Below are 15,683 nucleotides of genomic sequence, written 5' to 3'. Positions count from 1 at the left end.
CTGCTGCTGCGACGGCGGGGAAAGGCTGCGCCAATACGGTGCCGGGGTGGCACCATGTGAATGTGTCCGCGTGGTCATGGCTGCGCCGGCTATACGAAGCACACGGCTCGATCACATTTTCTGCGTGAAGAACGCCGTTAAACGCGCACCGTCTATATTTTAAAGCTTATCAAAGCCTGCTGCGCACGCGTATAATAAAAAACATAGACACACTACACGAGTACGGTCGATAAATTCCGACTGACCTATATTTAGCTCTTCCATGCTTCATGTACAATCCCCGTGTTCGGAAGGCTGAATCAGTTGTAGCGGTGGTGTAGAGGATAGCAGGCCCCAGTCTGAACGGACGGGACAGCGCTTGGTTCGATTGCAGAAGAGAACGGTTGCACCGCTTCGTTGCTCGCACAGGACGGACAGTTGCTTCCTGACGAATGGCTCGTAAGAGACTAACGGTTCATCTCCTGTACATTTACTCCACAAAAAGACTAATGGTTGTTGCAACGCGGTTCGTCCCCAAAAGGACAAAAAATCTATTGTGCAAGGTACTGCTTTCGAATATTACGCCAAGAACACACCAGTTCGAAGCTCTTGTGCGTCCACGGCCTGGTTCTCAACTTCTCATCTTGCCAGGTAAAGTGCCAGGGGCGTTTAATCCTCCGTGCAAATGGTTCTTTGCAAGCAGTTGCTTAGCAGTGCTGAACCACAGCACTATAGAGACTCATGGAATTATTGTTCACGTTCGAGATATCGACTAAGGCCATACAACCATATTTTGTAGTTGTACGTATCTTTTTTTTTCATATGCAGTGCGAAAGACGGGAGAAGGAAAGACCGCCCTAGTGTACTATCTTCTTCTCTCGTCCGGTAGTGAACGCTATTTGCAAAGATGATGTGCTTTCAGTAACTACGGTTTGTTATGATGCACGATCGGGGTACCCTGTAGAGGAGCATTGAAAACGGCCGTGAGTCCACCCAGCCGCCGTGCGTCGGATGACCACCATCGGGACTTGAATCGGGTCGCGCAGGGCACTGCAAGCCCGCGTGCCATTACCCGGCCTTGAAGTCGCTGTGCGGGGCCAAGATGCAGCCGGGCGCCATGTGCGACGGCACCCGCGGCTACTGCGACGTCTTCCACAAGTGCCGCCGCTCCGACGAGCAGGGCCCGCTCACGAGGCTGGAGCAGGCGCTCTTCGGCGGGAAGACCATCAAGTCCGTCGAGGACTACATCTGGGTTAGCTGGCCCCGCTTTCTTCCCTCGCGGTGCGGCGGACTCCGCCAGAGCTAGGCGCCGAAGCATTCGACTTTCGGAGCAAGTCCGCACTCTAAACAGAAAGGAGTAAAAGCGACGGAGCTGTCCTCTAGCACACATGCTTTTATAAAAGGGTGCGTGCTAGAGGGCAGCTTGCTACCTTTTTTGCTCCCATAAAGGCATATCTGTGTTTATAGTGTAGCATCCGAGGCGCGAATCTCTAATGCAGGCGCGGGCGCGCGTGTTCTTTTTTTTTCCGCGTTTCGTATAAGGTGGAAAGAAATTTCAGGAGAAGAGAAATGGATGCAGATTGCACATACGCTGTGCTCACTAGAGGATTTTCAGCTGCAGGGCGAGAATAATGATGGAACTAAAATCGTTTTCTTCCTAATATTTTCCTGAGTTGCGCAGCGGATTAGTTCCAGCACTAAGACTAGCTTTGTCTTGTGCCTATACACAGCGTAACCTATCTGACACATAGCCTCCTACCCATGAACGCAGATCCCAGAACACTGTTACTTCTCAGCAAAAAGCTCAACGACTGACCAGAACATTCCTATAGAGAATATCTTGATAAGCCATATTCGAAAGAGGACAGGGTTGATAAATAATGTTAATAGGGCCAGGGCTAGTTAAGAACTCCACACTGAACACCCGCGCAGTGCTGGTGCCTCGTCAGGCTTACGATAAGAGGACTTAGTAAGACTTATGCTATGACACTGGTAAGGTCCTTCCAATAGTCGGTGTTTAAGTTACACTTCCGGCGTGGACATCAGGGTGGAGTTATTTTTTAAAACCCCGTGTGGTAATAAGAAACGACAGCCAGCGGAAATAGTTTCACTCGCTCAATCTAAACAGAAAGGAGTACAAATAAAGTAACCTGTCCTCTAATGCACTACCTTTTATAAAAGGGAGTACCCCAGAGGACAGCTTACTTCATTTGTACTCCCATACAGGCGTATAGTGTTTAGAGTGCGGTTCGTGTGGATGCCGTGCATTCCTTTTCCTTGTAACATGGATCGTGTCTAGTCCGGCTGCGATTGGAAACGCGAGAATAGTAGTGACATACAATGTACGCAAGTGTATAGATTGACTGTCCAGAGACTTGCCACCAAAGTAGTACAAATTTATTTCAGGAATATTCCGCATTTATCGCGTTTCCTTTTATATCCAAAATGGAAGAGTGAGGTAGCCTGCACTACAATAGGGACCATACGTGCCAGGAGCCACGGACCGAACTTCATTGAGCATTTTTGTTGTAGCTGCAGTGGTGCGCGTAGGAGAATGTTAATGGCAAGTGTTTCTTATTGAATTCTTTCAAAACCACTGAACACTTGCTCACTACTGATATGCGTCAACGTAGATCACAAAAATAGATAAAACTATGCGATGCTTCATTCCTTATTTTGGTGTTGGTTCTATAAATTCTATAATTATGTGCCGCAGGGTCTCCAATGGTTTTCATCGTTCCGGCCGCAAAAAGTTACACTGCTAACACCGACTCGACCCTGCTGGTGATATTTTAAGTTAGATTTCTCTCAAAACGCCGGACACTCTATGCCTCAGACAAGTGCAACGCTGTAGGCATCGGCATCCATGGACGTATTTCGTAAAGATTATTTTCCTTTTTAATTTCTCCCCTTCTAAGCCATTGATAGCTATCACTTGTGACGCTACTACAGCAATTAAACAATCAACACCATTCCCTGGCTCCGACATAAGACTGCAGGCGACAAACTGTGAGGAAGAAAAAGAATGGATAGGAAAATTGTTTTTATTTATTTATTTATTTATTTATTTATTTATTTATTTATTTATTTATTTGTGTAGTGTAGCCTCATGGGGGCTATTGCAGGAGGGTAGATATAAAATAGATATGAAACGCGTGCACACATACGTTCGTTTTTTCATACATACATACATACATACATACATACATACATACATACATACATACATACATACATACATACATACATACATACATACATACATACATACATACATACATACATACATACATACATACATACATACATACATACATACATACATACATACATACATACATACATACATACATACATACATACATACATACATACATACATACATACATACATACATACATACATACATACATACATACATACATACATACATACATACATACATACATACATACATACATACATACATACATACATACATACATACATACATACATACATACATACATACATACATACATACATACATGCAATGAAAAGGGGAAAAGCAGCTGGGGAGGATCAGGTAACAGCAGATCTGTTGAAGGATGGAGGGGACATCGTGCTAGAAAAACTAGCCACCCTGTATACGCAATGCCTTATGACCTCGACTGTACCAGAAGCTTGGAAGAATGCAAACATTATCTTAATTCATAAGAAGGGAGACGCCAAGGACTTGAAAAATTACAGGCCGATCAGCTTACTATCCGTTGCCTATAAAGTACTTACTAAGGTAATCGCTAATAGAGTCAGGGCAACGTTAGACTTTAATCAACCAAATGATCAGGCAGGCTTTCGTAAAGGATATTCTACAATAGATCATATTCACGCCATCAATCAGGTGATAGAGAAATGCGCAGAATATAACCAACCTCTATATATAGCTTTCATTGATTACGAGAAAGCATTCGACTCAGTGGAAACCTCAGCAGTCATACAGGCATTGCGTAATTAGGGGGTAGAAGAGCCTTATGTCAAAATACTGGAAGATATATATAGCAACTGCACAGCTACTATAGTCCTCCATAAAGTCAGCAATAAAATTCCAATAAGGAAGGGCGCCAGGCAAGGAGACACGATCTCGCCAATGCTGTTCACCGCATGTTTGCAGGAGGTATTTCGAGGCCTGAATTGGGAACAGTTGGGAATAAGAATAAATGGAGAATACCTAAATAATCTGAGATTTGCTGATGACATTGCCTTGCTGAGTCACTCAGGAGGTGAACTGCAAATCATGATCAACGAGTTAGACAGGCAGAGCAGATCGATGGGTCTAAAAATTAACATGCAGAAAACCAAGGTAATGTTCAACAGCCTAGCAAGGGAACAACAGTTCACAATTGGCAGCGAGGGCCTAGAAATTGTGCCGGAATACGTCTACTTAGGGCAGGTAGTGACAGCTGACCGGATCATGAGAGGGAGATAACTAGAAGGATAAGAATGGGGTGGAGCGCATATGGCAAATTCTCGCAGATCATGAGTGGCAGTTTACCAATTTCCCTCAAGAGGAAAGCGTACAACAGCATGATCTTACCGGTACTCACCTACGGGGCAGAAACGTGGAGGCTAACGAAAAGAGTTCAGCTTAAGTTAAGGACAACGCAGCGAGCCATGGAAAGAAAAATGATAGGTGTAACGTTAAGAGATCGGAAGCGGGCAGAGTGGGTGAGGGAACAAACACGGGTTAATGACATCCTAGTCGAAATCAAGAGAAAGAAATGGGCTTGGGCAGGGCATGTAATGCGAAGGCAGGATAACCGCTGGTCTTTAAGGGTAACGGAGTGGGTTCCAAGAGAAAGTAAGCGTAGCAGGGGGCGGCAGAAGGTTAGGTGGGCGGATGAGATTAAGAAGTTTGCAGGCAAAGGGTGGATGCAGCTGGCAAAGGATAGGGTTAATTGGAGAGACATGGGAGAGGCCTTTGCCCTGCAGTGGGTGTAGTAAGGCTGATGATGATGATGACTGTAGAGCGGTTTATTGGCACGTTGGAAGCGCCGGCGACGAAGACTTAGTACACGCAATCGAAGAGCCAGCGAGGCGAGAGACTGGGACACAAGCGGCAACGTTCCAACACGAGCAACCGACGGACATCTATATCTCAGTAAACGATGGCGCAAGCGCTTCGTCGTCGTTGGCGTCGGTGCTGTACCATGTTCTTCGTTCCAATACATACATACATACATACATACATACATACATACATACATACATACATACATACATACATACATACATACATACATACATACATACATACATACATACATACATACATACATACATACATACATACATACATACATACATACATACATACATACATACATACATACATACATACATACATACATACATACATACATACATACATACATACATACATACATACATACATACATACATACATACATACATACATACATATATGCATACATACATTTATTTATTTATTTATTTGTACATACCCTGCAATAGCCCTATTGGGCTATTTCAGGGGTGGGTGTAAACAAAACAACGTAGAGAAATAAGGAGCCCAACAATGGCGAACAGCAGAGACAATGTGAGTAGAGAAAAAAACATATGCAAGAATAGGCAATACTATTCAATAGCCTCTGAAAACAGTTTTAAGGTACGAGAGCGCGTACAACCAGGTAAAGAATTCCAGCATTCGATTACACGCGGAAAGAAACTGCACTTTAAAGTGTTCGTACGGGCTAAATAAGGAGTGATATTTAGGCGGTGGTGACTTCTAGTTTTAGATGGCTTAGCTGGGATTAGATAATCATTTGAAGAGGTCCGGCAAGAAGAGTTAGCAATACAATGCAGAAATTTTAAAGACTCAGCTCTTCGTCGAGCTGAGAGCAGTTGCAGGCCCAGTGATAAAAGTGCTGTTGAAGGCGAGAAATCCCTATCAAACCTGTGGTATATAAAGCGAATGGCTTTTTTCTGGACTGCCTCGATTTGCTTAATTTTGCGTTATTTATGTGGGTTCCAGATAGGAGAGGCGTATTCAAGTAGCGGACGGATGAGCCACTTGTACATTAGTAGTTTAGTATCTCTAGGAGCAGCTTTTATTGCGCGACGCAGGTATCCTAACTTTTTATGAGCCTTTGAGGTTATTAAATCTACATGTTTGGACCATGACATGTTCGGTGTAAAAAGAAGACCAAGGTATTTGTATTCATTCACGCTCTGGATAGGGGTATTGTTTGTTTTGTAAGTAAATACGGAAGGTGCTGTTCTGTTAGTGAAAGTCATAACAACGGTTTTGCGGATGTTAATCATTTTCCATGTGTCGCACCAAGAGCTAAATTCTGAGAATGATTTCTGAAGGTGTAAGTGGTCATCGAGGCATGTAATTTTGTGATATAACACGCAGTCATCAGCATACAGACGTAGGTTAGAGATCTCGAGATGTCACAAGGTAAGTCGTTAATAAAAATCAAGAAAAGCAAGGGATCCAATACAGAACCCTGTGGAAGTCCAGAGGGCACGTCTGCTATTCTATAATTACTTCCGTTTAAAGGCACAAATTGAGAACGATTAGAAAGAAAATTTGAAATCCCGTTGAGAAGGCGAAGGTTGTTCAGGATGGCGTTAAGTTTATACATTAGTTTCGAGTGGATCACTGTATCGCGCGCCTTCGAAAAATCAATGAATATTGCGTCTATTTGATTGTCCGCATAGAGGTTATTGCAAATATCATGAGTGAATTCATTAAGTTGTGTCAAAGTGCAGAAACCGCGTCTGAAGCCATGCTGAGCATTCGTTAATAAATGGTGTGATTCCAAGTATTCCATAATGTGTTCGTAGATGATGTGCTCTAAAATTTTACATGCTTGAGAGGTTAGAGAGATTGGTCTATAATTGGATATTGTTTGCTTGTCACCGCTCTTGAATAAAAGGACAACTTGAGCCATTTTCCAGGATGAAGGAACGGTACAGGAAGCTAGAGACACGCGAAATATGACACCAAGGTATCGACAGGTCCATAATGAGTAGCGTACCAAAAACAAGTTCGGGGTGCCATCAGGTCCAGCAGACTTCTTCGTGTCAAGTTTCAATATTAGGTTCAAAACACCTTCTTCACTAATATTAATAACGTCGATTGGCACGGCACTACGAGCAGTGATGACTGGCTGGATGACATACATACATACATACATACATACATACATACATACATACATACATACATACATACATACATACATACATACATACATACATACATACATACATACATACATACATACATACATACATACATACATACATACATACATACATACATACATACATACATACATACATACATACATACATACATACATACATACATACATACATACATACATACATACATACATACATACATACATACATACATACATACATACATACATACATACATACATACATACATACATACATACATACATACATGCAGTGGCACTACAAGCAGTGATGACTGGCTGGATGACATACATACATACATACATACATACATACATACATACATACATACATACATACATACATACATACATACATACATACATACATACATACATACATACATACATACATACATACATACATACATACATACATACATACATACATACATACATACATACATACATACATACATACATACATACATACAGTGGTGCCTAGAAAAATACGATAAGAATTCACAGGCATCACCGACTCTTGGCAACCAAAAATTGCTGAAATAGAAGAATTTCACCGGGCAAGAAGTTGCAGCCTTAGGTGTCTCGTGGGGAAAATGTATTTATATCACTCAGTGCTTAAGTAAATTTGTGCGAATAGTTACAATGTAGGGCCCCTGTACAACTACTTACACGTGCGGCTATTTACCTCATTTCGGCAAATTCTAAGTCCTATCGCAATTTGCCCCAGAGTTCCGTGATCATACCAGCTGTAAAGCTACCCATAATGTCCATGAATTAAAATCTATTGCTCAAATTTGTGCAAAAATCTAAGATAAGCTAAATGTCGCGTCGCCTGTTCGCAGCAAAAGGACTCTGCACGCGTAACTGACGTGGCGGCGCCCGACAACAAATTAGAAGCAAGCGTAACAGCGTGCGGCAGAAGGTTAGGTGAACGGATGAGATTATGAAGTTTGCAGGCATGTGGTGGGCGCAGCTGGCAAAGGAGAGATTGGCGAAACATGGGAAGGCCTTTGCCCTGCAGTGGGTGTAGTCAGGCTGGTGGTGGTTATGATTATGAAACAGCTGGTAAAAAATCCGCCAGGTCAATCAATCGCTAAGACGGTGAACACATTTCGAAGCTTCTGTAGTCAATAACGACGAAAAGTGGCAGCTTTTATTTGCCGCTGCCACCTTACTCCTAAGACCGCTAACCTCCGCGAAGTGGTCAGGTTTTGAACCGAAGTACCGCGAGGGCTATTGTCAAAGAGCCCCGCGTGATTTCCCATCTGACCCGCGTCCCTTGTGTGCAGGCGCACCCGTTCTTGTCAGCCATCTATCTGCTCGTCTTCGTGGCCCTGATGGCGCTCTTCTTCCGCTGCTTCTCGCTCCACACGCCGAGCAACAACCCGCACAAGCCGCACCGGAAGTTCAGGGAGACCCTGCGGAATCCCAAGAGCTTCTTCGTAAGTGACTCCCCTGAATAGGGTGTGGCAGGGTGCTAATATATATATATATATATATATATATATATATATATATATATATATATATATATATATATATATATATATCAAAAGTGATTTCTGGCAGCTGATTTGGTCAATATAATATAAAATCACCAAAAATTGAAGAAACATAACAGGATTCAATTCACGACGTTTCGGCTGGAGGACCAGCCTTTTTCGCGGGACTCGAAAAAGGCTGGTCCTCCAGCCGAAACGTCGTGAATTAAATCCTGTTATGTTTCTTCAGTTTTTGGTGATTTATATATATATATATATATATATATATATATATATATATATATATATATATATATATCCGAAATGAAAAGACGGTATGTAGCTTATAAGAAGAGGGCACAGGCGAAAAGCACTTTATTGCTAACGTTTCGGTCGGGGTCCGGCCTTCGTCAGAGTGAACAATATCGTTGTTGGCAGGAGGCTTTTAAGGCAGCAACTTTCAGAATATCAAAGCCTTATCGCGACTAGGAACAAAGTACAGAAACCATGTAAATGCGTGGATACAATCAGGAATGACATTGAAAGATACAGAAAACAGCGGTAATTTAAAACGTGGCACACACATGTGGTCAGCAATATTGTTAGCGGGGCAGACAATATAGTACACCAGGTCTTTCGTTTAAACCAGCAGAAACAGTATCAAATTTGTAAATGAGATATGACTCACGGGTTTCTCTATCATGGTGTGTCCTAAAACCTGATTGTAAAATGGTAACTCTTATTTTGACGAATGAGTGACCGAAAATTCTGACGTGTTTAGATAGCGGAAGGTTGGGGAGAGAGGGGCAGTGAGCCCTGTGTTTATTGAAGCGTAAACGGAATGCATTTTCTATTTGCCCTATGTACTGCTTGTTGCACACAGAGCACTCCAAGGGATAGATTACGTTTGAAGTGTCGCAGCAAAAAGTGCCATTAATTCTCATCTGATAGTTAGACGTGGTGCTGGTAACTGTTGCTGAGGTAGTCATATGTGCGCAGATTCTCCATCTTGGCTTATTACATGCTGTGAAATTCCTGAAGAAGTTAGAAAGTCACGTAGATTTTTTGACCGTCTCTAGACTACTCGGGGTGGGTCTGAGAATATCATTTTAAGGCGTTGGCTTTGCCCGATGATGTTATGATGTTTGCGAAAAATGCCAGTGACGTTAGGAATAGAAGCTGAATGAGTCAGAATCAAGTTCGTTTGCTTAACTAAGTCAGGGCTCTTCGGACATGCTGGTCCGCACCTGCAGACGCGTCGTCGATTAGTGAAGCGGGGTACTTTTGTTGCTTTCGCTGTTTGACACGCTGTAGCGCTTTCCCGCACTTAATCAGTCTTGGCGACACGTTTGGCCGCCTTCTCACATTTGTGCGCGGCTACATAAATCTTGCAAGGGTGGTCGAACGGGCTAGTTGGTAATTCATATTTGGAAAAAAACAGCGCACCTTAAGACAATGATTGAGGACTGAGTCCTTGTCTTAAGGTGTGCTGTTCTTTTTCCAAATGCATAAATCTGTCAGTGGCGAAAAAGTCGAGCCTTTCTCTTTGCTAAACCGGTTCAGTTGCCATAGTGGCAGAACCATTGGCTTCAAGTGTTCAGAAGCGCATGCAGATGGAACGGATGAAATTTGAGAGAGACGACGATTTTCAACACGTAGTGCAAGGCTATTGCAGTTAGAACACACACTGCCCAAGATGCTTCCGCTTTGGCAGAGTGCTTCATTAAAAAACGAAGCTGCTGTTTACGCCAGCAATGAAATACATTGAACAGTATCGGCACTTTGGGCGAAGGAACGCCCAGAAAACACGACCCTCTTTAAAGGGTCCTGAAACACCTTCTGAGGAGGGTACATAGACTATAGCTCAATCACTAAATTGCGTTGTCATGAATACGCTAGCCAAATAATGCACTTCTACGCGCAGCAGAGAAATTGCAGCTGCGCTCAAAAGTTGGCAAGCCGTTTCCGGCGACTTTTTCACACTCGCACCCTCCTCCATTTCTCGCCCTTGCGCATATATGTCGTTAAGAGATGGATATCGGTATCGGTAACATTCTTTCAGACTTCACGCAGCTATCATTGCTCCGGCTAATAAGCAGCGTAGCTCAGACTGGTCAGAAAGCTCCTCCTCCTCTTTCTCCAGAAAATTCCGGCGCGCATCGGTAGCCCTTGGTAGGGACAAGTGAGTGAGACCGGCCAACGAGCGCCGTCCAGCAGCGGGCAAAGAGCGACGAGATATTCAAAGGCGCTAAGACGCTGAAGTTTTGACTACAAATAACTCAGCTGTTAATAAATGCATTAAAATATGTTTACTGAGGATATTCCTGAAAGGGCGGCCTTTATTATCACAGGGGTTCCGAAACTTCATTGAGAGCCCGTTTTAGAACCTCTATAGTGACCCGCGACTTAGCAGCGAGGTTCGGCTCCCAGCGTCCTTGCCTTCAAAGCGGCCGCAGCTGTGAGCGGGAGGCCATGCCTACCGCTGTACACTGTCCGAAAGGGGATACCCTGCCAGGAACCCGTACGAGGGCTTAGGGGAGATAGAGAGTTCGGGAGGGAAAAGGGAGGAGTTAATTTGCATTTGTGATCTATGGTGGTGTTCTCGATGTTTCCTGAGGGTTCGGTGATCCGGAGACACGTTGCAGAACAGACCACTTCGAGACACTGTGCACATTTTATTACACGAGGTTGACCGCCAAACACCGGCCTAGCTAAGCGAATTTCCTTTCGGAGTCTTTCCGCGTCTCCTCTCCAAAATCGATCTGCCCAGGTCCGATATGCCTTCCGATCTCTCTTCTTTCGAGCCAAAAAGTCGCCCTTAAATCCATTTGCCCGGCTTTCTGGAGACCTTTTTTAGTAGCCGATACGCAATGCGCTTGTCAGAGCCAATCTCAAGAGTTTTGTCCGAACTGAAGTAGCCAATAGCACGCCGGTGCTCACAGTGTTGTTAACTCGCGAGAACCGGGTGAACTCCATGAAGACATTGCGCATTTCCGTTTTGTTGTTACGGCACACAGATACAAGCACACAAAAACGCCAGTGGAAGCACAAGGAAGGTGAACACAGCCTGAACCGCACGCACTACACTATAGTCGCGCTCCCACCCTTGGCTACCCGTCTTTGGAACATCCGGCCCGTCACGCGGTGTGCCGTCTAAAACGATAACTCAAGCGCGACCCCCTCGAAACCCCAGGGGTCCGCGCGCTGGCTGCGTTTTGAGGCCCGAACGCAACCTAGCAAGGCCACGTCTTTACGCAGCAGGCCATGGTGCAGTCGGCTAACCGCCGTTCTCGCATGCACTTTACCACGTTTGTTTCAAAAACAAACAAATTCGAACGACGCCGGGGTGGCGGCTGGTCTAGAAGCCCCAACAAAGAGCTACAAAGAAAACATAGAAGGGCCAAGCTGCGGATGCTGAGTGTGAGCCGTCCGATGGCCCCCTGAGCAACAGCCCGGGATATTACCATGGGGGTTGAGCTGGCATCGAAAGAAGACTTTCGCAACAATTTCAGAGCTCATTCCCCCGCTATCTCAGTCCCCGCTCGCTGGCTTTAGCAGAATACGGATATACCGAGGGCGTGAAACTTGCAGCAAGGCCGTACTAGCCTGCATTAGTGGTATCGGCGATGAATAAATGTGATTGAAACGTGAATGTGTCTCCATAGCTAGTTTTCACCATCCGCATCTTTTAATCACCTTTTTTTTTCTTTTTGCCCGTCTACCATTCTGACGGGAAAAGGTTCGTAAGTTTTCGAATAAGTTCGCCTCCAGGTTCGGCCTCAGGTTGGCCGCGGAGTCGGGGCGATTTCTGCCTGGATTTGCCAAGAATTGAAGGGAAAAGCATGTCATGCCTAAAACCATAGGAAGAAGTGTGTGTTCACAGGAGACTGATACACACAAGGACGATGCTGGAAACCAACTGGCCCAGAAAATGTCCCCGTAAAAGCCAGGCTTCATCAGCACCCATGTGTGACACCGAAAAAGAAGAAACGTTTTGCGGATGACGTTGAGCATCCGCCCTCTCTCCATGGTTTGGGATTTTGATTTTGCTTGTTTCGTCCTATCACGTGGGTAGGACGCTGGATATAATTACTTACTCTCTTCATGAAAATACTTTTTGGAGCTTAAGCACCCGTTTTTCGGTTGTATCGCTGTTAGACCTCGTCTAGTTCGCCCTGCTTCATTCTAGCAAACAGGCTGTAGCTTTGCCGATGACAGATATCCTCCTTTTTAAACAGCCTCCTCTACCAACAACATATACTGAACAGCAACTCGGGCTTGTTGGTCATTCTTCTTCAAATGACAGCTCAAAATACACAGACGGGACGCAAGAGCAAGAACACGCAACGAGCGCTGCTCTTGTGTCCCGTCTGTGTTTTTTGCTCTGTCACTTGGAAACTTACACTGTCTGGTCTTCTCGTTCGAGCTGTACAGCTTTGGATATACCGCCTATATTTTCTACACTTATTTCCCACATTTTAGCTCTACCTCCGTAGAGCTAGCTGCCACTTTTGCAGGTTTTAGAGGCTTCGCTACCACTAAAACGTAGTGGTAGCTAATATATTAGGGAGAACTTATTTTCTGTATTTAAACGATGATCATTCCATATGCAGGTACCTGCTTTGTCCGTAAACTTCTGAGACATAGTCTATTAAAAAAATGCGTTTAACATTAAAATCTTTCGTGCAGCACCCCTTAGAAATAGTCTCCCTTGCAGTCTATACACAGCTTCCAACGCTTCTTGAGGTCTTGAAATAAGTTGGAAGACGCTTATTTTGGCAGGGCTGTCAGCTCCTTTGTCGTGGCGTCTTGAATGGCCTCCACGCTCCCCATCCAGCGACCTTTTAGGGCTCTCTTCACACGAGGAAACGGGAAAAAAATCGCATGGGGAGAGGTCAGGTGACTATGGCGGATGGAACGTACAGTAATGTTGTGCTTGGTGAGAAACTTTGTCACACTGAGAACAGTGCGCGGCCTTGCGTTATCCTGGAGAAGGCTCTATCGTCCAGATGCCCATAAGTCAGGGCGACGGCATCGCAGTGCATCACGCATGTGTTGGAGCACGCGGATATAAAACTCCCGATTCACCATCTGCCCTTGTGGGACGAACTGATGATGTATGACACCTCTGGAATCGAAAAAAACTATCAGCATCGTCTTTGTTTTGGTATTCTGTCGCCACACCTTCCTCGACGCCGGAGAGTTTGTGGACCGCCATACGGTGCTCTGCCTCTTTGGTTGAGGATCGTGTTGAAAACACCATGTTTCTTCTTCAGCAATGATGCTGTCGACGAAAGCAGCACCCTTCTCTGCCTCGGAGAGCAAATCAGCGCTGACTGATGCCCGCGTGTCCTTCTGGTCCTATGTGAGGGAGTGCGGCACAAGTCCGATGTTCAGCTTTCGTTTCCCCTAGTTCTCACGCAAAATTTGGTGATGGCATATTGTCTTACTAATGCCGAGAGCATCTGATAGCATGCGGACTGTAATGGTGATGTCTTGCTGTAGAAGTTCCCTGATCCGAGCCGCGTTGTTTTCATTCCGTGGGGTCGAAAGGCGCCCCTGCGTTCTGTCGTCTTCCACCGACGCTCTCCCCGAAACGATTCTCTTGTGCCGCTCGAAAACTGACACCCGCGATAATGTCTCGTTGCCGTAAGCGTCACGAAGGAGCTCGAACGTCTGTGTGGATGTCTTGCCAAGCTTCACACAGAATTTTATGCTTACACCCTGTTCGAGGTGGACGTCCATCTCTCCACATTCACTCACAGTGGAATAAGCAGACGACTAGTGAAAACGTATTTTTCTACATGTAGTGTCATCTAGCGGCTGCTACAGCAATTAACATAAATAGGTCAGGTAAGCCCGATAAGATGCCGCTACACATATGCACCAACATTTGGTTTGGGGAATCACTTCTTGAGAAGAAAATAAATCAGTCTCGAAACTTTACGGACAAAGTTTGTATGTGCGAAAACCATACTTTTCCTTCGTTCTAAATACTTCAGCCCCATAAATGGATAACACCAAAATGACACATTTTCAGCTTCTGTGTAGAAGCAAAACAGAATTTGTTTAAGTGTTAACTTACTGCTGTCTTTCATATTGGAGCTGTGCATATACTCATTGGCCTCTGCTGGCCCATCCGGTCCAGGATATGTTCGACGGATGCGTGTTGGATTTATCAAGGGCCCCGGAAATCGGAACTTTGTGCGCAAAAAACAAAAATTCTTCCCTTTTTCCTGCAATCCAGCTGCCTTGTTGCACTAATGAATTAAACTGCTTTCAGCGTGCTCTCCCTTTTTTGGCTTCAGCGCAGTGTGTGGGAGGTAAAGAGACTTGCTTCGCCTATGGCAGCCCCCTCCGGGACTTGATGTCAGCAACTTGCAATCTTTCGACATGTGTCTACGCATGTTTACTGCGATTATTTGTTTTCAATATGCAGCTACCGCGGGCCTGAACTTCGGCAAGGCGACGAGAAGCTCGAGCAGGAGTTGAGCGACCAGCCGAAGATCGTGCGGGCCGTTGCCTCCTCTCAGGGATTCAACGGCCATTTCTATAATAAAGGTTCCATCAATTTGAAATGTCTAAAACTGCTGAGCCACTTGTGTGCTTTGTATTTCTATTGTTAGGGTACCGCTCCTGCAGCGAAACCGCACCGCATCCCCAGTGGTCGTGTCTAGACGCAGGGAACAAGGAGCGGCAGAGGCCTGTCGACTGGCACTATAACTGGACCACTTATCTCACTGCCGTAGGCAGAATAAGAGCCAAAAGGCCAAGAACAAATCAGATAATCGTCGCAGCCACCATAGCGAGAACGGCAACTGCACCCGAGTCTTCCAACCAGAAGTGGGAGCCTCCAAAGCGCGTCAGCTTTGAGCATTGTCTTGGCGACCATGTGGTAGCGACTCATCCATTCGGTTGTTTATAGACTGGCAGGGATTCCAGACTTGCGACACTCTGCCTACTCCAGTCATGGTCGTTACGCAGTTTC

At 44.9% G+C, this 15,683-nt stretch overlaps 1 protein-coding gene across 1 annotated transcript in view; it reads left to right on the top strand.

Annotated features, from left to right (window-relative positions):
* The window catches only part of LOC144095471 (disintegrin and metalloproteinase domain-containing protein 10-like), a 47,846-nt gene extending 32,596 nt beyond the window's left edge, over nt 1-15,250 (top strand). The window contains exons 12-14 of the mRNA XM_077629199.1: nt 1,026-1,231; nt 8,504-8,656; nt 15,135-15,250. Of these exons, the coding sequence (XP_077485325.1) occupies nt 1,026-1,231; nt 8,504-8,656; nt 15,135-15,149 (374 nt within the window). The 3' untranslated portion in view covers nt 15,150-15,250. The remainder of the gene's footprint in view (nt 1-1,025; nt 1,232-8,503; nt 8,657-15,134) is intronic.
* Nucleotides 15,251-15,683: the final 433 nt, after the last annotated feature.

Source organism: Amblyomma americanum, chromosome 6, assembly GCF_052857255.1.
Source record: "Amblyomma americanum isolate KBUSLIRL-KWMA chromosome 6, ASM5285725v1, whole genome shotgun sequence".
NCBI classification, from domain to species: Eukaryota; Metazoa; Arthropoda; class Arachnida; order Ixodida; family Ixodidae; genus Amblyomma; species Amblyomma americanum.
The sequence above is the reverse complement of the archived record's forward strand: the minus strand, read 5'-3'. Positions and strand labels throughout refer to the sequence as shown.